This window comes from Serinus canaria, chromosome 6 (genome assembly GCF_022539315.1).
Source record: "Serinus canaria isolate serCan28SL12 chromosome 6, serCan2020, whole genome shotgun sequence".
Taxonomy (NCBI): Eukaryota; Metazoa; Chordata; class Aves; order Passeriformes; family Fringillidae; genus Serinus; species Serinus canaria.
Window position 1 is genome coordinate 23,268,303 of NC_066320.1, and position 21,462 is coordinate 23,289,764.

General features: G+C 44.0%; 1 protein-coding gene across 3 annotated transcripts in view; it reads right to left on the bottom strand.

Moving 5' to 3' along the window:
• SH3PXD2A (SH3 and PX domains 2A) overlaps positions 1-21,462 on the bottom strand; it is a 245,071-nt gene that overhangs the window by 123,689 nt on the left and 99,920 nt on the right. For all 3 annotated transcript variants that reach the window (XM_050976023.1, XM_050976022.1, XM_050976024.1), the window contains one exon: positions 13,935-14,026. In XM_050976023.1, the coding sequence (XP_050831980.1) occupies positions 13,935-14,026 (92 nt within the window). The remainder of the gene's footprint in view (positions 1-13,934; positions 14,027-21,462) is intronic.

Sequence of the window (21,462 nt, forward strand, 5' to 3'; positions counted from 1 at the left end):
AAAAACCTTGGTGATTTTATTTCTGCCAAGTTAGCTTTCCATGACTTCTCCTTTTCTCCCTAAGAGATACCTTTAGCAAGGCAAAAGAGCAGGTGTCCCCACATTGCTGAGGGTCAGTTATCAGGGCCACTGACACCTTTGAGGCTGGCACAGGGTTTGCTCCCAGTTTCTGTTCCAGCTCCAGACCAGCTCATCCTGGCTGTACTCTATGCAAAGAGCTAACCCAGCAATGAGGCAAATTGTGTACCTTCTGTCATCCCTCTGTTACCTCATATGTGGTATTGCAGATGAAAAGATATGGGGAAGGGAGAAAGTGACAGAAGAAATCCATCCGAGAGCAAATAAAATCAATGAACAGAGTAGCAGAGGGACAAATAGAAGTGAGTGTTGCAATGCTGGGGGAAACAGCATAGAACATATTGAGAAAGAAGAAAACAATATCCAAGGGATATAAGGGTAAGGAAAAAAAACCCAACAAAACAGAGACAGTTAAAAATGACACAAGAAAAGATATGCCAGCATGAGGCAGAGAAGCTGATGCAGTCAGAGATAAAGCAGCCAGGTAAGAAAGCAAAAAGAAAGCAAGAGATAAGAACAAAGCACAGTGTAAAAATGTCATGTAAAAGATTTAGGTATATGTGTGGAATAGGAGACAATAAGCAAATTGCCTACAACACACACTATAGACACCTTCCAATGACCTAGTCCATTATGCTGGAATGAGACCTGCCAAGCCCTGTTTGATGGATGAATTCCCTCTGCTCACGGAGCAAGCGCTGGCTGAAGTGAACAGACCCCAGTGGAAATGGTATCTGACAGGATGTTACAGCAAGCACAACCAAACAAAGGTGCTCCACACAGCCTTGTGCTCATGGCTTTCTCTCAGAGTGGCTGCTTTCCCTTATGGAGACTGTATTGATGCTTCACTGATTTTACAGCTACAGAATTAAAAGGCCCCCTCAAGGATACAGATGAAGATACATATCTAATTGCTTTCATGCCCTTTTTAGTCGGGTTTTGGAATATTTTAAACGAAAAGGTTGTAAAAATAAATGCATAAAAACAGCACCCAGGGCACACACAAATTATTTGCTATATCAAACCTCTAAACAATCAGGCCAATTAAGCCTTTCTCCTATTTTGTGATATGTGTGTTTAAGAGTCTCCACAAGTAGATGTTACCTACCCTCCTCCTTTGTAAGCTGGTGACTTATTCCAGTTAAAATTGCTGTGTTGGCCCCAAAGCCTGTGTGCACATACTCCATACCTGCCCATCTCCAGGCAAGAAGGAAGAATTAACATGATTTGTAGAGGGGGGTACTGATGAATAAACCTCCTTTGTATCCCAACCCTCTCCAGAATTTTTACAAACATACACATGCATACACACACAAATAGCTCTGGGTGCACATGTGCTCCTGTTGAATTCAATACAGTTACTCACTGTGTAGAAAACTACCCAGGTGCATTAATGCCTGGGGGAGGAGGAGGCTGCTCTGGGGATGAGGCTGACAGCAAGTTTAATGTTATCTAGTTGCATTACTCTTGAGGTGAAATGTTTTTGACACGGGTCTCTGTTGGGCTGTGTCCTACTTCATTCAAAACCAGGAATTTGCTTTGATGTTTTGAAAATAAAGCCTTAAAAGAAGAAACAGACGTGAGTGGCAAAACTTTTTCAGGAAACTAGCAAAGGACCACTAGAGCTGTAAGCTGTTAAATGGGTTTATTTTTGTCTGTTTTGGGTAAGTCCTCTTTTAAACTGATCATCACATATTCTACTTACATGGTTCTGTGGCCAGTGAGTATATCTGAGCTGAATGAATCTGAAGTGGAAATAAGACTAGAGATTTTTCTGAGCATATATTCATATAGACAAAATCATGTCAGAAAGCAATGTTTGTTTGTTAAAGCCCAAAATTCTCTGTTTGCTGATATTAATTCAATCTTCTCTCAAACACTGCATATCCTGCCAGAGATCAGGATGTATTGGGCAATAAACCAGGGCTCAGTAGTTTATATGCCTATCCACATAAACACTAAATATAAACTACTTGTCAGGAATCTGCAAGGACAAAATTATCTGATTTATGAGGATGTCGAATGATTGAGCCAAGACTGTATTAAAAAAAAAAAACCAAACCAAAACAAAAAGCCTGAAGAGAAAGCAGGCAAAAAAAGGAAGAAGAAAAGAGTACTAATTATATAAATCACTGGAGACCAGCCTTCCATAAGAAGAGGGGGAAAGGAACTGCTCCTATGATGCCTATTTCATCCCTTGCCTAACAATCCAAAGGCACATAACTTTCAAAGAACTGCATTTTTTCACAGGCTGGAAGCACCACAAAGCATCCTTCATCAGCCTGGCCTTTTGGCTGTTCTCCTCCAAATGCAAATTCTACATCTGGAAAAAGCAGTAATCCCCTCTCCTGCCTGAAAGCCTCCTTTTATCTCCATTCTCCTCAGAACTCCTACTTCTTGCAACTCCTCACTCTGACACACTACTTTATTGAAGGGATTCAAGGCTCTCTGCTCATCTGCTGGATGTCTGCCTCTCATTAAAACCCCAGGCTCACCTTTGGAACTCTCTCACTGGCCAGCACAGGTCACCCTGTCCTCCCTCGCCAAGCATCTGTAACACAACCCCTCCCTGAACACTCAGAGGAGCAGGAGCACGGTAACAATGAACATTAACAGAAGCTTATTTATCAGGGCTGCCAAGAAAAGCCTCTCATTAGCTGGGATGGCCAGCGCAGCTCGGCCACGGGGCTGCTCCTCCCCCAGGGGATGACACTGGTGCACCGGGAGCATCCCCAGCTAGTGCCCGTCCCACAGAGCCCGGCTTTGTGCATTGAGACAAACAACAAGAGAGCGTTCCACTGACCTCTGCTGCAAGAGTTTACAGCTGTGTGCAGCGTGCCGGCAGCAGCCTGGCCCTTAGCCTCACTGCAGAGGTGTGTGTGGAGGTGAAGGAACCAAGCCAGACCCTGGAAGATGCCTCAGCATCCAGGTCAGCTGCAGGGGCTGCAGAGGTTATGTGCAAGCTGAAGAACCTTGGCAGTGGGGCTACAGTAAGTGCTCAGTTCTCTTACTCATGTGCCACCCAAATTTAGGAGCTGTGTTGCTTAAATGTCCCATCTTGTAGGAAGGAATGTAGAACACTGGCAAGGTGTACCAGTTCCCACTACAAGAGTAAAAGCTGCCCCAGTTACTACTCATTCTGCATTTGCCCTTACTTTCAGGGGTTGATGACAGCTTTACTCCCCACTTTCTGCTCCTGTGTTCTGAGCAGCTGGACTAATTCTCCTGACTTGGGGTGAAAATTCACACCACCACTACCAGTGTCACAGTGCTGTGGCTGGGCTTTTTCACAGCAAAACCCTTCCTGCTCCTCCTTTACTTCCCAAATATTCCCAGTGCCCCAACCAAGGGTTGCACCAGGGCTTACACTTCAATACATTCATGAGTTCTTTTTCTGCTTGCCGGAGGCTGGCACAGGAGAAAGGGATCATGCACATGGCTGATGCTGTCCCAGAGCTGCCTGCTGGAAGAGTTGAGGAATTATGTAGGCAGCACCAGACACACCTCAGGACTGCCAGAGGCAGATCAAGTCCCAGCCCAGAGACCTGGGCACCACTGCAGAAGGGGTCACCTGCAAAGCTGTGTGCCAGATGTCTCTGTACATGTTTGTTCACTCCACAGCCATCCTGCTCCTCAGTAGGGCCAATGAAAACTATTTGATCTCAGGGATTTGGGACCACATTTCAACAGGGACTGAGAGGTTCATTTTTGGTTAAATGTTCTCATGAAAAGAAAACTCCTCTTTTAGTCAGACTTAGAGGATAATTGACATCTCCACAAAATACTGTGTTTTGAAATTTTAGCATCCTCAAGAACTATGCAGCTTCCCTTGAAAGAAAGGACGATGTTGGTGAGGACTGTTGGTAAGGATTTCCTTCTAATCCTTAGGAAAAGGACCAGCAATCTATCCAATGGGGAGCAGCAGAGACAGCAGCACTGCTAATTCACTAGTGCACCAGGAGAACTTCAAGCCTCTGATGAACACTGTCTCTGGCATGAGTCACTCACACCTCACTCCTGGCATGCTTGGATGGGACAGGAAAAGGTTTATCTCTTAGATATGGTGCCCCAGCTGTTCTAATCCAACAGTTGTTGCCATGGTTGGCTTCTCATACAGCAAAATATACTTTTTTGGTCCCCACCATTCAAGATTTTATTCTTTTATATTTTCAAGTACTAGCTATCTCAGGTTACTGGTCATTTTTTGTGGTAGTTCCTAAACGAGCCTGAACTGCTCTGATTTTTCAAACCCACAAGACTGTAATTGAAAGCAAATGTAATCAGACATACACAATGTTCTGAGGTTCACCACAGTGCACTGCAGTCAGCATTACTGGAGTGGCTGTTAAAACTCCATGGAGCTGGGAAGAAATACAGCTTGCAAGAATCCAGCAAATAACCAACATTTATTAGATTATACTAAAGTATTGCAAAGCCACAGTCAATCCTCTCTTCACTATATATCTAAGGTCTGTTTAAATGAACATCTTCCTGAGCTTAGGCCAATTGTTTTAAGAGATGGACAAGGAAACAAGGAAAGAATTCTACTTCTAACACAGCAAATTCTGCAAGCCTTACATCACTGTCCATCTCAAATTGTCCATTACTGTCAGCAGGGTCATTCCAATCAAACTATTCGTAACTGGAAAAAGGCCCAAAAACAAAGGATATCTTTGAACCCAGACACACAGCTCTAGCTGGAGATAAGCAGTAGCAAATCCCTTCCATAAAACTCCCCAGCAAGTTGCAAGCATTAAAAGAGAGGGTGGTGGAGTGATGGGGCAGGGGGGAAGGGGGTGGTTAATTGAATTCCCACTGCCTCTTGAGTCTGCACTTAAAAGCAGGTCTAGGGTTATCTGTGAAATTTCAATTAAATCAAAAGCTTTGATAACATGATAAGTCATTCCAGAGTTTGGAGTCAAAACACATTGTTATTTGATCCTCTGCTTGTGTTTCTGGGAACAGCACGCATGAAAGACAGTCAGCAGCAGACCAGTCAGGAAGATAGAAAGGGTGGAAATGAATCTACTAATAGATCACTGTGTCTCCTTCAGCCAGAGCCCCTTCAGGTCTGGTATTTTTTTATATATACAGAGTCCTAAAGGTACCCCATTTCTCAAGAGAGAGAAGACAGAGCAAAAGAGATCACCTGGGACTGGTGCAGCACTCCAGGGGATGGCTCCCTGCTGCCACAAAAGCTGGGTTTTTACCCAGGCTTGCTGTAAACAAGATTTTTACCTGCAACAGCATTGGGAGCTGAATGCAAACCTCTGTGACAGACACAAAACACTGAGCCCTGAGTATGCAATGGAATGGATTTCTAGCACAAACTCTTTGGGTGCCTGAGATGAACAGGTAAAGACAGGTACACTGAAAAATAATCATATGATTCAACCAAGCCAGAACCAAAACCTAGCTCTCATCTCAACAAAATGCAAGAGAGGCAGCAGCTCTCCAGACAGACATGACTTGCTTTACCTGTTGTTCACCACCCTTTGATTGCTAAGGCTTCCTCCTCTCTCTTCAGAGGCAAGTGCTAGATGAAAAGGGCAGTGCCAGAGACTCTCAAAGTCCTGCTTACTGAGGAACATCACCTCTGCTTACTGGTGTTTAGACAGCAATGCTTCACCTTAAATAAATGTGAGATTTCAACTCCACCTGGCCTGTGATGGTAAAGAGTTATAAAGTACATTGTAAGCAACACCTTCCCTTGTCACATATAGCACAGCCTGATAAAATCCTATCAAAGGCAATGGGATGTCTTACCTTGCCCCCAAACAGTTCAAAATCACACACAGGGTCACACTAGGCATGTGTACACAAGATTTTTATAACCAGTGAGGCTACTGATCCTCAACAGTGCTGAAAACAAAGGGACTCTCCAGACAAGCAATGTCAAAATTACACTGCAATCAACAACAGAGAGAGCAGACCACTGCAAAATTCCATCTGACCCCAGGCACCACTGGGGGATAACTTATCACCCTGGCAGCAAACACCCCATTAAGCCTGTCTGTCCCTAGAACCCTCCTCTTCAGAGTGAAAGATCTTCATTAAACAATAGTGCAATCATGTTATAGACACAGGCATGACTGAGTTCTCTGTGGTACAATCATTTCTGCAATGTAAGCTGCCTGTTCTTGCTTTCCAGAGATGTGACACACACAGGACAAGACAGGCTATACTCACCTGTCATGTTAGTGAATAGAAAACTCCACCCCAGCTCCTCCTGCCTGGCAGGTGATGAGTCAATGGTGACAGTGTGCAATTAACCTGCCAGCAGGGGCTCACCAGAGCAAGAAACCCAGATAAAAAAAGGAAGTCCCTCGTCCTCTCCTCAGTTCCAGGCTTATCCACAAGGAAGATGAGGACCAGACACATCTCTTCTGTATGGAGATAAAGATCTCTTTTGTGTCTATCAGCACGGGCAATTCAACCCTGTGGGCTGCAAACCAAGCATCACCTGCCTTTAAACAGAGAACTCCAGGAGATCCCATGGCATTGAGCCCAACCTCTCTAGAAATGAGTGCTCAAGGATAACTGGCACCTCAAATCCTTAACAACAAACTTGATAATCTCTGAATCCAGTTATTTTCATTCTGATCCAATCCTGCCTCATTAGGCCAGGTTTCCCCCATTGCCATAAACAAATAAATTTACTGTTTTAACTTTCTAACTGGTTTGGCATCTAGGAGCACCACAGAACAAGCTTTCCTGACAGATTTTGGAAGTAATGTTTCTTCCAACATTGAGTGATGATTTTTTAAAACAAAATATTTTTATAACTGATCATTTCTAAAACTGTATTATGGAAAGAATGGGGTTTCCTTACCAGAATCAAATCCTCTTAGCAAATCTCTGAAACCTAAACTCTGTAATCATTCTGCAGGTAGAGCCAGGAGATGCAAGGAGCCTTTCCAACATCACAAAATAAATCAGTGAGACAGTAAGGAGCAAACTTCCCAGTGCCCTGCATTAATCACTCAGCTTCTCCAGAAAGAAGAAATTTTATGGTTTAAGTTAAACAGATAGCAAACTATTACTTTCTAATCTACAAAATAGGCACTGGCAAATCTTCAGCAGTGATTGCTCCTTTAGGATACGAGTAAAATTACTGGACAGGAAGAAAGATCTTGAGACAACATGTTTGGCATTTAGTTTTTCTAAAGGCAACATCTCTGCATTTCAAAACACCTGAGTCACTACTCTTCTACAGTGAAAGAAAATTATTTTTTTTTAATTTGTGCTCATAAACAGTGAAATTTAACCAGCACTGACACTCTCCTGTGTTTCACCCCAGCAAGGCAGTGTCCAGTGCCACTGCTGAAGCTGCTGGGAGTTGGCAGAGCTCTAATCTCATTCTCATACTGATGAATTTCGAGTAAGTCTGTTTATTCTTAATCCATCCTGTGCCCATGACAGCATCCCACTTTTAAACCCTGCAGCCTGCTCATAACCAATCCAGGCAAAAGCTATTTCTGTACACTTGGCTGCCAGTGCCAAGTGTCAGTACATTAAATTGCTTTTGCTCCTCCCAGCTCTGTGTACTTTCACAGTCAGGCCTAAAAGCATGAGCCAACCCAAATGTGATACCCAAGGCAAGGGATAAAAGCTCATGTTCCTCCAGCTGCCATTTTGTTATAGTTTTTTTTTTTCTGGTTGCTTAACATATTTCATTCAATATGCTTTCAGTTTTCCCCCAGGTTTATTATTTTATATTTATCTATGTGTCCTTTCTTTTTTCATTTTCTGAAAGAGTAGCAAAAAAAATTCCAGTCTTTTCTCAGGAAGAGAATTCTGAGTTATTTGCTGGTATCACCAATGCTGCAGCCAGCAGTAAATTTCAATACCCTCCATTTGATATTCCAGTCCAAATCAGTTTATATGCTACAAACAAAAGGGAAAGTCCCATGTGAAACTAAAGAAGAGAACGAGTAATGAATCTGTTATTTCCTTTTTTCCATTCCTGCATTGGCTTAGTTTATTTAAGATAACAATCTCCAAGCCTTCCAGAGATCAGGAGCACTGATGAAAGGCAGCACAGGAGGGGGCACAGCCTCACCTGACCGTGGCCCAGAGACTGAGCTCCTGCTCTTGGGGTCACCACTGGGGATTGGCCACACTTGCCTGCTCTGTCCCTGGGCTGCCTGAGCTCTCAGCCAAAGACTGTGACAGTCCCACGCTGTGAGCAGGACACTGTAAAGAACTTCTGAGAGATAAGAGCTGAAGAGACTTTTTTTTCCATAAATTGAGGTGCTGAGGCCAAATATTACTAATAAATACAGCCCTAAACCAAGCATATTTCTGAAAACAAACACAGGTGCTCTACTACACTGGAGAAGCTCAAAGAGCTGTGGTACCTAATTCCCAGTGAAATCAGTGAGAGCTGGGTGACTAATTAGGAGTGGCCAAGCAAGGCTCTTGGCAGTAACAGCCTTGGCAGTAACAGCATTATTGCATCCATAGCTACCTAAACCTCAGTGAATAAATAATTCTTTGAGAATATTAAATTTTTCTTCCTTCAGGACAGTGGGTTTTAACTGTCTTATCCTGTCACAGTTTTTAATCAGAACTTTTTCCACTCTGTGCTTCATAATTTACTTCTCAGGTAAAAAAAAAATCAAAGAAAAATAAAAGCTCTCTTTTCTGATTTTGCATTTCTTAGGGAAATTAATTTACATTCTGCCTCTCTCAAATGAAACAGATTTCCTAAATAAAATGTGTGCATTGATCAGTCACAGTAACAGTGCCAAGTTCAGACTCCAATGCCAATTGTCATCAACTGGTGCTGAGCACATTCCTAAATGATGTGGAAATTATCAGTACTGCAAGTCCTGTAAGAAAGGGCAATCACAAAAAAGAATTCCAGCTTTCCTCATAGCACATCTGCTCAGAGACTCAGCTGTCCAAGTATGGGGAAACACAATTCAAAAGCAATAAAATGTAAGTGAAATAGAAGCAATGAAATATAAGGGATTAAATGTAAGAGAAAATATTTTCATAATATCAAACAAATCAGAATAAATACAAAATATCTGCAAAATCAGATATTTCGCACATGAAAAGTTTTCCTCCTCTACCAATAGGTAATTGAATTGTTATTACAGAGGAGATCTGGAAAACAGAAATAATTGTATATTGACACAATCATGTTTATGAAAAGAAAATAGTGTATTAGGGAGCTGTGCTTTAGCACCAATACACTCATAAACTAAAGCAGCTTCCTTAACATGGTCCCTCCATTGCCCTGGCTATTTCTGTTCAGCATCCTTATCAGGAATTTGTAACACATGAAGAATAAGAGGAGAATCCAGCTTCCATTTTACAGTGGCTGCCTGACATCAGAGCATCCGAGTGTTACAACAGTATTTATTTGACAGAGATATGATCAGTAAAGCTCCTGGCTACAGACCACAATAGAGCATTTCTGTTCTTTAGTAAAGGCACCTTCAGCATTAACTGCATTTTCTGCATGAACCCTCATAATATGTCATATACCTCTAAGTTCCCTAGCTTTTCTGGATTTGCACATTATTTGAAAATCGCTTTATGATTCTTACAGGAAAATTATTCTCAGATACTGAACACTGCTTTAAATTCAGCTGATAATATTGTTAGTGGTGGTTTAAACAGAAATCATGTCTGAAACTGTATGCATTTCTATAGAGGGAAGTATTGGAGAACTGAATTCTTGGCTCTTAATCTGCTCTTTAGACTGGCTCTAGACGTAAAGAAAAAACGAACTCTCACAAGAGTGGTCTAGCTCTGATACTTTGAAACTCACTGCAAAAAAGCCTCAAGACCAGTAAACCATATGCAATGTCTAATTGATTAATCCTACTTTTTGGCTATTTCTGTTATTTCTAGTAAAATAGAATCATTAAAAAAATTGGCTTCTGAGATTTTGTTTGTTGACTGTGAGCCCTGGCCTGACCTCAGCCTTGAATTTAAACCCCCAACAGAAATCTGAAATTAATCTACCTCTGGTTTAGTTATCAGTAATTATAATTATTAACAGAAGTATCCAGTAAATGAATGGGGGTTTAGTGACATGGTATTTACTTAGAACAAAGGATAAAGAAAAACACATTTCCTTCTTACCCACAGTGTCTTTTCCCATGGCAGTGCAGGATCTGGCCCTTTCACAGGCATGGTAAAGAACACAAGCCCTGTGCCTACAGACAGAGGCAATTGCCCAAACACTGAAATGTCACATACTGGAAACAGAAGCAGTTGAGAACTGCTCCTCCTGTACCAGGGCTGATGGTTTGAAGCTTGCTTTCCCTGCAGCTAACCCAGGGGGTGGAGTGAGAGCAGTCCAACAGCTGCCCTGGGAACAGTCACTGGAGCTCCAACCCTGCCTGGCACATCACTGCTCCCTGGGACCCAGAGCTCCCTTGCAAGAGCCATGCTTTCACCATGTGGAACAGCCTGAGAATGCTCCCAGACCATTCCTCACTGGAATCCAGTGTCCTCCTATGGTGTCTCCCATGCCACATGAAGGAAACCTGGTGGTGGGAGCTATCTGGCCTGGAGCTATCTCCACCAGCAGGGGCAGCCTAGGAGGAGACTCTCAGCCACTGCAAATGCTGAGATTTCTTGAGACATCTCTCCAGCTCTCTGCCTGTGAGCTGCTGTACCTAGGAGAGATTTAATGGGCTGGAAGAAATACCTTCTGCCTATTGTCACAGGACTCGAAAGCCTAGACCATCACCAAAACAGGAAACAGAAAACCTAAGCTGTGAATTCAAGTGAACAAAGTGGCCAGATTCTGAGAGCACTGGGAAAGGCCAGCTTTCCCTGCAGCTGGACTGGGAGCTGCTCAGCACTGGGGGCACTCAGCAGGGCAGCAGTAGGAAATGACTCTGCAGGGAGCAGCCAGCCAGCCCAACACGGCACAACCTGGACAGGACCCCACAGAGAAGCAGGGAGGAGGCAAGGGCAGGGCAGATGAAGGGTTGTAAGGAAGAAGCCAGCAACACATTTGTAAAAGTGCCTAAGGAGCTGCAGGGGAATTCTGGTGTCTTTCAGGACAGTAGGAACAGAAGTGAAGAGCTCAGCTTTGTGGCTGAATTAATGCAGCACTACATGGATTAGGGCACCATTGCAAGCCATGGCTCAGCAGGTAAAGGCATGGATATCTCTCTGCACATCCCAGATGCCAGGTAAACCAGACATTTTTGTGTCTCCTCCCTCAAAGTTTAAACTCCCATGTATTTCTGTCTGGAAGCACAGGTTTAGTCACTGACATGCAATACCTCAATTGACTCTCTGGGCTCAACAACCCAAATGCCCACGGGATTAAGGTTACACTCCTGAAAATTAGTTAATTAAACCCTAGGTCAGGCTTTGTCTTATGAGGCCAAGCTGCTGCATAAAAACTGAGCAGGTGAACATGAAACTAAAGATCATCTCATTGAGCACAGAGAGGAGACATGCAGGCAGCACAAGCAATTCTGTTCTCTGCCCCTTGGTGGCCGAGTCACTTGCTTATTGTTCTTTAACCCAGCAAGCTGCATGCCAATGTCTATGCTGACAGAGCAACATACAAACCACCTCCGTGCTGAGGGCTAAAAAAAGCAGCTGAAGAAATAGATAACATAATTAGGATAGTCTAGATGATGCCTCCAGGCTACAGCCCTACCTCCAGTGAGAGGAATGATGAACCATGAGGTCCGGGGAAGACTGAATTCACAGGGCTTTGGCACCACTGGCTCACTGTTTCTGATGGGGCTTGGCAGAGTAAGAAAACAAGGGAATACACTGGGATTTCTCTGGAATCATGCTCCTTCCTGCAGTGCCTGCTGAGGTTCAGAATCGCCCTGGAGGTGTTCTTCCCCCAGACCCTACACTGTGGTCCAGTGAGCCTCAGATCTCCTCCCTTCCCCCTCAGTTCACAAAAGAAAAACACTAAGATGTTTCCGTTGGCTTTTACATCATCTTTTTGTAGAGACTAATCTTCAGTTTCAACAATACATCTTTTGTGAAGCACTCCCAGCAGAAACCTTAGACACCTTCCCTAAGATCTGTTTGCTTACAGAAGACGAGGTAGGATTTGTTTAAACCCAGCTAGATTAATGTCTTGCAGACATTAGTGAAGTAAGATTTAATCAGGTTATTGCTCTACAATTTCCAGGGAAATAAATCACACTTATTACTAGGTTGGAATAGGATGCAAGGCTTGGGCTGAGAACATTTAGTCTTTTTTGTTTTTCCAGAAGGGAGTAAAGGGATAACTTGAAAATTCCTGCAAGGCTGTCAAACAGGCCCTCTACAACTCTGAGCAGGGACAAGGGATACAAGCCATAATGGTTAGTGTACACCTGGGGGTGGGCCCTGCCTTGCAGAGGTGCTGTAGGGTCTGCATCAGTACAGAAAGCAGAGGGGAGTTCAAGCAGACTCATAACCTTCATTTGAGATCCTCCATGTGAACTCTTCCATAACTCTTAGGACCTAACCCCTCTCCTGGGTGTCTGTTTCTGCCTGGCACAGGGGGATGTGTCTTTGCATTGCAAATGGGGTGTTGTGGGATCAAGCAACCTTTGCAAACCTACTTACAGTCCCTAAATGAAACTGGGATAATCAGCAGGTCTCAGAGCATAACAGGCTTATTTTGTTGCAATGTTTTCTAAGTTTGCAATACGTGTTTAACAATGAACAAGCAACTATATTTATTCTCACCAGACATTTTCCTAAAACAAGACTAGATAGGAAATAAAAAAGCAGCTCTTTATCCAGACTTTTGATTTAAAACTGCTCTTTCCTTCATTCATAAAACAAAGACTTTGCTCTCAGTGATGCTAGTAGTGTTTTCTTTAGTACACATGTTAACACATCTCCTTGTACAAACCCGTGCATGTGCAAGGAACAAAGTCTGGGAAAACAAATTGCAAAGGTCCTCCTGTCTTTTTCACCAGCATGGGAGCAGACAGCTGAAGCCAATACAAATCTTTCCAATAACTACAGGTTTGCATGTGCTGAAGTGCCCAAAGCCCATAAGCTTTGCATCCATTTGCCCTTATCCAGTCGGCTGTGCAAACATGAGAGAAAGCAAATTACGGTAACACTGCCTGCAATCAGGATTCAAATCATGCAACAAAGCAGCACAAAACACAATGGGACCAAGTCAAAATCTTATTGCAGAGTACAATAAAATATATCCTGTTTGGGATGAAAGAGAAAACGAAATACCAGGCAAGGCAGCGCTGGTGCTTGTAAATACCCTCCTGCCAAGGCTTTCCCTGGATAAATGAGTCCTATGGACCCTGAGTGCATCAGCATGAATCAGCCTGTCTGCTCCAAGGTAAAGGCTACAATTCTGTCTCATGTTTAATGGGAGCTCTTTCCCTCCTCCTTTTCTTGGCTTCCTGCTCAGAAAGAATAGACTCTCCAGAGACAATTTTGGATCTGGACCACAATCTTGCTCCCTACCGATAACTAAGTATCTCTGGGCAGGAGTACATTTAAAGAAGCAGCTGGTAATTATGAGCCAAGTGCTTACTGGCAGGATTTCCCCCTGCTACTGAGCCAATGCTTTTTGGGAACTAAATGACCCTTTGGTGATAACTATCAGGTAAAACTTACAAACCAGGGGAGGTTCCCTCATTAGAACCATGAGAAAGAAACAATGCAAAGGTGGGTGGAGGATGGCAGAAAATTGTGTCTGAGGGTTGTTTGACTTCCCTGTCCTCCATTCACCCACAGTGGTTGTGTGTAACTGCTGGGCATTTTCTAGGTAGTAATGAAAGCTACAAAATGTGTTCCCATGTCTACAGCAGTAATGAAAACAAATGACCTTTTCCTTCCAGCTAATCAAAATGTACTGAGCAGCACTGGAAAACCATCACTACACTTACTCTTTTGGAGGGTTGAGGTCTTCTGGGCGAGCCTCGAAGAACCTGAAGACTTCATCACACTGTGAAATATGGGGAGGAAGCCGAACCAGTGCCTGCAAAACAAAACAGAGAGTGAGAGGCACTTAGACATAAGCCAAGTTTGAAACATGGCCTCAAACATCTAAACTGCCAAGCACGAGGAGGCAAAACAGTCCTGGCAGGGGGAAAGGAATACTGAAAAACAGCATCACACCTGGCTACTTACCTGAGAAGAAAGGAAACAGCAAGCCTTGACTGCAAATGTCAGGTAGGAAGCAATGAATTCAGACAAGCAACAGTTCTTAGAATCAGGCAATGTAATTTATTTTGCCATGTGCTCAAGAGCAGAGTTTGATGCATAAGTGCAAAACCGTGGAACTGCATAGATAATTGCTCTGTGGCTGGGACAGTCTGTGACATGGGCTTGCACGGCACCTCACATGCTGAGGTTAGGGCTTACAGGCCTTGTGTCAATGCACACAAATTCAGCACCCACTCAGACAACAGATTCATGTGCTCATAAGGCTTTCCATGAAGCGCTGTCCACACAAAAAGCAGAGTTCACTAAAATACCCCACAATCAAACCAAACCAAACAACAATTTGCTCCTAGGTTAACAGGAAAGGAAGTTTGATTTAGTGTCTGAAAAAAACAAATCAAACCCAACCAAAACACAGAGAGGCTTTTTCAGCATGAAGAAGGTTGCACAGCACATCCTGGCTAGCAGTGTCTGTGCACTCGCCTTGGCAGAGGGACACAGCACTTGTCACATTCAGCAATAGCTAAGTACAGTCTGAGCATCAACCACATTAAGCTGAAGTGTAGTGGAAAGCAAGAGCTAAAATAAGACAAGCACACAAGGCAGAAACATGCTATGAATTTGCTGTTCAGAATCTAGAGCTTTATGGTGCCAAAAGAAGTTAAAGAGTTGTCCCCCGCCCACAGAGTTGGGGCAGCAGCTCTCAGTGACATTATGGGGAGACTGCCTCCAGAAATGACAAGCAGGAGAGGAAAAGAGGCTGGACTTCACCTCCTCTTGCACTAAGTTACGCTGAAAATAGGCCACAGGTTAAATATAGACCAAGCTTCTTAGAGTTGCTGTAAACCTGTTTGACAAAATGAGATTGTCTGGCTCTTTTCCTAGTTGAAAGTAGGACAAACAATCTTGAAAGATGGATGAAAAATTGCACCAGAACTAAATGAAGATGCATTAGGTGAACAGGTTATATTAACCATGAGACATCTGACTGATCTTGGTCAGACACGCCAGAAGGTCCAACCAAAGCACAAAGGCAGGACAGGGCAGTTGGTTACCATCACAGCTCTTTTTAACCAGGCTTTAGAAGTGGCCAGATTTGTTTCCAAGACCACATCTGCTTGGGGATGTGAAGGAAAAGAGTTGGGAAAAGCCTGCTATGAACTGCAGTCTCCAGTATTAGATGATCGGGTCTTGTTTTGAGGTGTTCATAAATTCAAAGCCAAATGCTTCCACACCTACAGCTCTCCTCTCCTTTGTGAAGGGATATTAAAAGAACATTAGGAAAATCCATTTGGTATCACTAGGCCTGTGAAAAATGAGGCTCTGGCCTTTGGTCATGTGGAGTTGCACCACAGAGCTGAAAAAGATGCTCTGCAAAGGAAGCAGCATGAGATGCAGGAGCTGGGAAAGAGCTTGGTGGGTCCAAGTGCCAGGGTAAGCACCACTGGCTGCTGCACTAAGGCAGGATGAAACAGAACAGCTGGAAAGCTCAAGCACTTTTACAGGAACAAAGGATGCCCTGGTCTCCACCTCTGTTTGTTCAAACTCGTCTAAAAGTGTAACAAAGGTGTGAGCTCTGCCTTTTTTCCTACTGTACATAAATACATGCATCCAGCTGGCAAACCAGGGATAACACTGGGAAGTCAGGAAGTGCTCAGAAATAGTAATGATCACAGCATGTTGAAAGAGCCATGCCTCACCAGCACTGGCTAACAAGAACATAAACAACATTTATTCATCTGCACCCCAAGCAAGAGACAGCAAAGCAATGCTGTCTAACCAACAGTGGATGGAGCTGGTATTTAGCACTGGCTCTACTACTCACACCCTTTTTGGTTAGGGCAGGTTACTTAACCTCTTTTCATCAAATTCAGCTGGGATATATCTTCAGTTACCCCCTTACAATGCTGAGCAATAACACTTACCTAATCTGCAGAAAGGTTAGGAGGCTCAGATATTCAATATCTAGAGTGTGTTTAGAAATCCCAAAGGGCTCAGTCTTGCACAGTCAATGGGGCAGGAGCAAGCAGTGCAAACGATACGTATCATTACTAGAGAAACACAAACAGCCGAGTCACACCCGGCGCGGGGGGTCTCGGGCATCAGACGCCTTCCCAAAGAGTCCCCACTTCCCTGCAGGTCACAGGTGCTCACCCTTCCAAGAACCAGGCTCCAGATGTCAATACTGAGCTGGAGCACAGACTGGGTTTTCAGTGATGGAAGAATGCAAAGCTGCTGTGGAGATTTTTGTTTCTAAATCGAGGGAAGCTTTGGGAAATCCGAACCCCCTGAACCAGTGGTTGGCTGCCTGGAAATCCCCAGAAGCACTGTGGTCCTGCTGAGCTGAAGGGGGATGACTGAAAAGCACCCCTCTGACTCCAGGCTTTGGCAGGGAGTGGATAAAAATCAGCCAGTCATTTCCACACCCAGCCATCCACCTTCCCACCCTGGGGCAGGGCTGGCTCTTCTGCTTCTGAATCATCTCCCAGCGTGCTGCAATTTCCAGCCTTATGCACAGAGATGGACTGAAATGCAGCCCATAGTAACCTGCCATTGCATGCTTTTTGGGAAGCTCAGGTGTAAAGTCAAACTAGTCAACTTTTACTTTTTTTTATATTTTTAAAGGAACAAAACCCAAAGAAATGGTAAGAAACTCTAAGAAACGGTAAAAAAAAAGTGCAACCAAGGGTATAAAACCAATCAGGATCCTTCTATTAAATTCTGAATAGCAGCAGGGAGCAGTGACACTGTTTAGCGAGATAAGTGTCTCTTACAGCAAATACACAACATTCACATGAACAAGTCAAAGCCAACATGATCCTGGTGAGCAAACAAAAAGTGCACTGAGGAGATCAGGGACACACTGTCACTCTGCAAGGGGAAAATGCAAGCTTCTGGCATCTCCAGCAAGACAGTTCCAGGGAAGAGCTGCAACAGCCTTAGGGAAAGACTGCAGGGTCAAGGGAAGAAGCGTAAAGACAAAGAAAAACACAAAGGAAAGAAAGGACAGGGAAGTGACATTCTTCTGGGGGTGTGGAAACCAGAGGTAAACACACACAGCTACAAACAGCAAGCATCCAGGAACAGCAAGGAACTTGCACAGGAAAGGTGAGAGATAAAAAGAGCCAGCAAGCAGAACTCAGCCTTGCACAAGCATCGAGAACGATCAGTAATAGCATGTTTCCTTGCTTGGCATGCACAGGAGGACGTGCACTGCTCAGCCCTCACACATCCCTCAGGAGATAGGCTTTTATGTGTCCTTCCAGCCTGTAATCATGTCTGGCTCCATGGTACAGCTTACAGTCTTGCAGAGCAGGTGACTCAAAAGGCTATTGAAAAGCTGAAACATTAGGCAGGGTGTGAGCAGGCAGCCCTTGGTGCTGGGGATGGCCAGCTACTCTCAGAGCCCCAGCCCTCCGGTGGAAAGTGGAAAGCTGCTGTGGCCACACACAGCAATCAAAGGCAGCAGAGCACAGAGTGCAGGCAGGGGTTCACTGCTTAAGGTTACATGAACTGGAAACTGCTCTGTGGGACTGTATCACAGCTCAAAGGCTTCATGGAATACATGGAATAAAACCCTGCAGGCACTCCTAACGATGCATTGAGTGCTGTGGGTTGCTTTTTTGCAGATACATTTATAAAAAGCTGATGCAGAGATGTGTATATGCGGAGATGCACAGCACATGTGTGTGTATACGCACAGAATGGCATTCACCCCACTGAACTTCATGTGTCTTCAATGGGAGACTGGCCACACTTGTCTATCAACTTGTATCACTTCTAGAGAAAGAGCAGCATCCTCAGACGGTGCTTTGTCTGCCCCCTGCCATGGGTGTCTGGCTCTGGAAGGGGGGAATCACTGATTGTCTCCACACAGCCTCAAGAGACACTTCAGATGCACAACTTTTAAATCCCTAATGTCCCGTGGGCTTATCCCCAGCTCTGCATACAAATACACAGTGCCAGTTCACAATGCTGCACAGTTATTACTCCCTTAGTTTTCTTCTAATTGTTTATCATTTTCATTAACATTAGTCACTAGAGCCAGATGTTTGGGAATGGCCATGAGCCCAACAAGGGGGAAGGTGCAATTAAAATAGATAATTTCTGAGAACAAAGAAATAAATTGTTTCATGTATATGAAAACACCTTCTGTTTGACTGAGAACCTCAAGCTTGAACTAAAGCACTGAAGTGGTGGATGGCAAACACTGACAGGCAGGCAGAGAAGTGGATGAAAATGCATGGTGGTGGTTCAGAGTGGAGAAGAAGTGGGAATAAACAAAGAAAAGGATTCCTCAGGATGCAGTTTTGGGAGTAAATGGAACATTGTAGAGCTTCTGGCATGGAAGCACCATAACACAATGGAAAGGAAGGCTCTGCTCCAGGTGCTGAGAGGAGTTTTGCAAAAAATTAACTCTCATTACTGCAGCTAGTCAAAATACATTGGGACTCTGAAACGTGGATAAAAAATGTCAGATCAATTTTGAAAGTATTTCACTAACAGCAGATAAATTTTGAAAGTATTTCAGTTAAACTCCCATTCTTGACCAGGACTACTATTCCTTCTTCAATAAAACTAGCTTAGTTGTACAACAGATAGAGAGAGAAATGTCTGTGTACCTGTCTTAACAGGTTCAAGGATTAAACCTTGAAAGAGAGGCAGGACTGAGGGACCAAGGGGGAGGTAATTATGTTTGGGAAGTATGGTCTCTCAAAAAGTGAACATTAATAACAGAATGACATTAATAAAAGTACTTCCTGGCTGTCACTGATGTGACTTGCTCATTTAATTTCTGTTTAGGTGGTGTCCATTTGGATAGCCAAGCCTCACTACAGAAAAGCTCCTAAGCTTCTACTTAATACCATATCCAGCTTTATGGGACAGCACAAAGGCATGTGACAAACCCAGGTTTATGACAATGGGATGTTACATCTTAAGGTCTTGCCTGCACAAAGATGTTTCCCTCAATTAGGATCAGCACACACAAATATGGAAGTCAGCAAATTCTGGCCCCAGTCTTCCAGAGGGCTGTGAAAGGACAGAGCGATGGTTTTGTGAACCACTGACCTGAAAGGTCTTTCTTGAAGACAGGATGGTACACACTGGACAAACACTCGCCAGAGGTGTGTTTGAGAGATCAAAAGCCTCATAAATAAAATGCCCCTCGGGAAGGGAGCTCTATGAAGTTGCTCTTTCTTTCACATTGGCAAAAATTCTTAAACAAATTTAGAAAATCTGGCCCAATGAGCCCAGAAGACCTTAAATCACACTAAACTAATTCCAAGCCTACAGTTAAGAGGGAAATCATCCAGAGAGACTAATTCCAGTGGGCAGCACACATTTACTGGCAAAACACAGTTTGTTTGGTAACTCACTCAGGTTACCAGTAAGGACATCCAGACTCTGCACTTTCATGTTTACAGATGAGAAAACTCCTGGAAATCTTCCCATGTATCCCACTCCTCTCGTTTTCATTGCAACTTCAAAGTTTCTTGCAGCCTTAGCAAAACCACTGGCCCAGTCACCTCTGTGATGGCATTTCTCTAAGCTGCTACAATGCACTGGGAATAACCCAGGCATGAGGGATACAGAGATGGAAGCTGTAGGGTCCAGAGGGATCATGCTCCTGATACAGAATCTTCTGCAGACCTCCCCTTACTGCCAAGTATTCCCACAAACTCTAGGACAGCCTCTGCCTGTTCCTGGCACAGAAACCACAAACACTTCCACACAGCAGGAGTAAGACCTGTTTCTCAGCCATGCAAATTTCCACACTGAGAGACAGTCTGCAAAAACAAGACAACAAATGGTCAAACATTTGCATCCCCCATTTGTGCTTCAGCTTTCCAGGGCAGGTGAAATGGATGGTAAACTCTTATCTTGCAAAAAAAAAAAAAAAATGCCATGGACTTTGCATTTGAACCTGCCTCCCCCTCTGCTGCCACACAGATGCCAGGGGACAGAGGTCTATTGTTCTGTTTATTCATTTTATTATCCCATGTCACATTTATTCCACCAGCTTCACCCACATCATTCCAGCATAATTCTCTAATTTTTTCAAATTTGTCAGCCTACCCATTTGAGGATTAATATGGACATAAACTTTGAACTTTTACAGAAGTAGAACTGAACTTGTCAAAATTATGCTCTTGCTCTACAGTTCCATACAATTCTCTAAAGAGTCAAAATATCCACTGGAGAAGGGTAGAAAAGCAGGAAATGGGTACGAAGGCAAATTAAATACAAATTACAGTAAACTGCAAACAAAATCAAAAGACACTACATCAAGCACAAGAAACATATGTGCCAGAGACCACTGGAATAATATTCTGGAGAAGTCACTAAAGGTTTGTGATACTCAGTGCTGAGAACCACTGTGGCTGCTGCTGGGGAGAGGAAACACTGGGCTGGGGGAAACTGGGCTAATCCAACACTGCAGGGTCTATCAATACATGGATTAAGTAAACAGATTGGCTTCAGGGACATATCCAGTCATGTCTGGGCAGCAGCAGCAGATCTGAACCAAAGTGAAACCATTCTGTGATTCTATGACCTGAGCCAGACTTCTCCAAGAGAGAAAAAAGGAAATGTGGAGAGCAGGAATCACAGCACCACAGTGTCAACGAATGTGCATCAGCCACAACACACCCCTTGGCCACGACCAGCAGAGCCCCTGCAGGCCTGGCTGGGTCAGGTCAGGTCTGTCTGGGACACAAACAATGGAGCCCCAGAGAACCAGCTGCCCTTGGTCACTGCTTTCACTGCTGGGTGACAAAGTCCTTGCTTTCCCCACCAGCATCTGCTGGGTGAACCCTGACATCAGCCAGCCTCGCTGCTCCTGTCGCCGGCAGTTCCTGCCTGAAGGAGGGTGGCTGGGGACCCACTGAGACCCTACATGTTTCAGAAAGAGCCATTTGGCTGCCAGCATGAAGACAGTACACTAATTGTCACACAAGAAAGCCTGATCTCATGAGAGAAGACTTTAACTGCAGCTTCCTCCACCCCGGGGGTGCAGATGGCATGGGTTTCACCACTACCACCCCTCACCCAGCACGCCTCAGGCACTTTGGCAATCTGCTTCCAATTTTGGATGAGCAAATGTCTGACTGGAGAAGTTCTTGGGAATGCTTTTTTCCCCCTCCACCTGCTCCTCTGACTTTCTAAAAATGGAAAGAAAACCTCAAGGGAAATAAGAGAGGAAGTCTGGGGTTTAAATAATGTGCTGATGGACTCAATACCTCTGCAAAA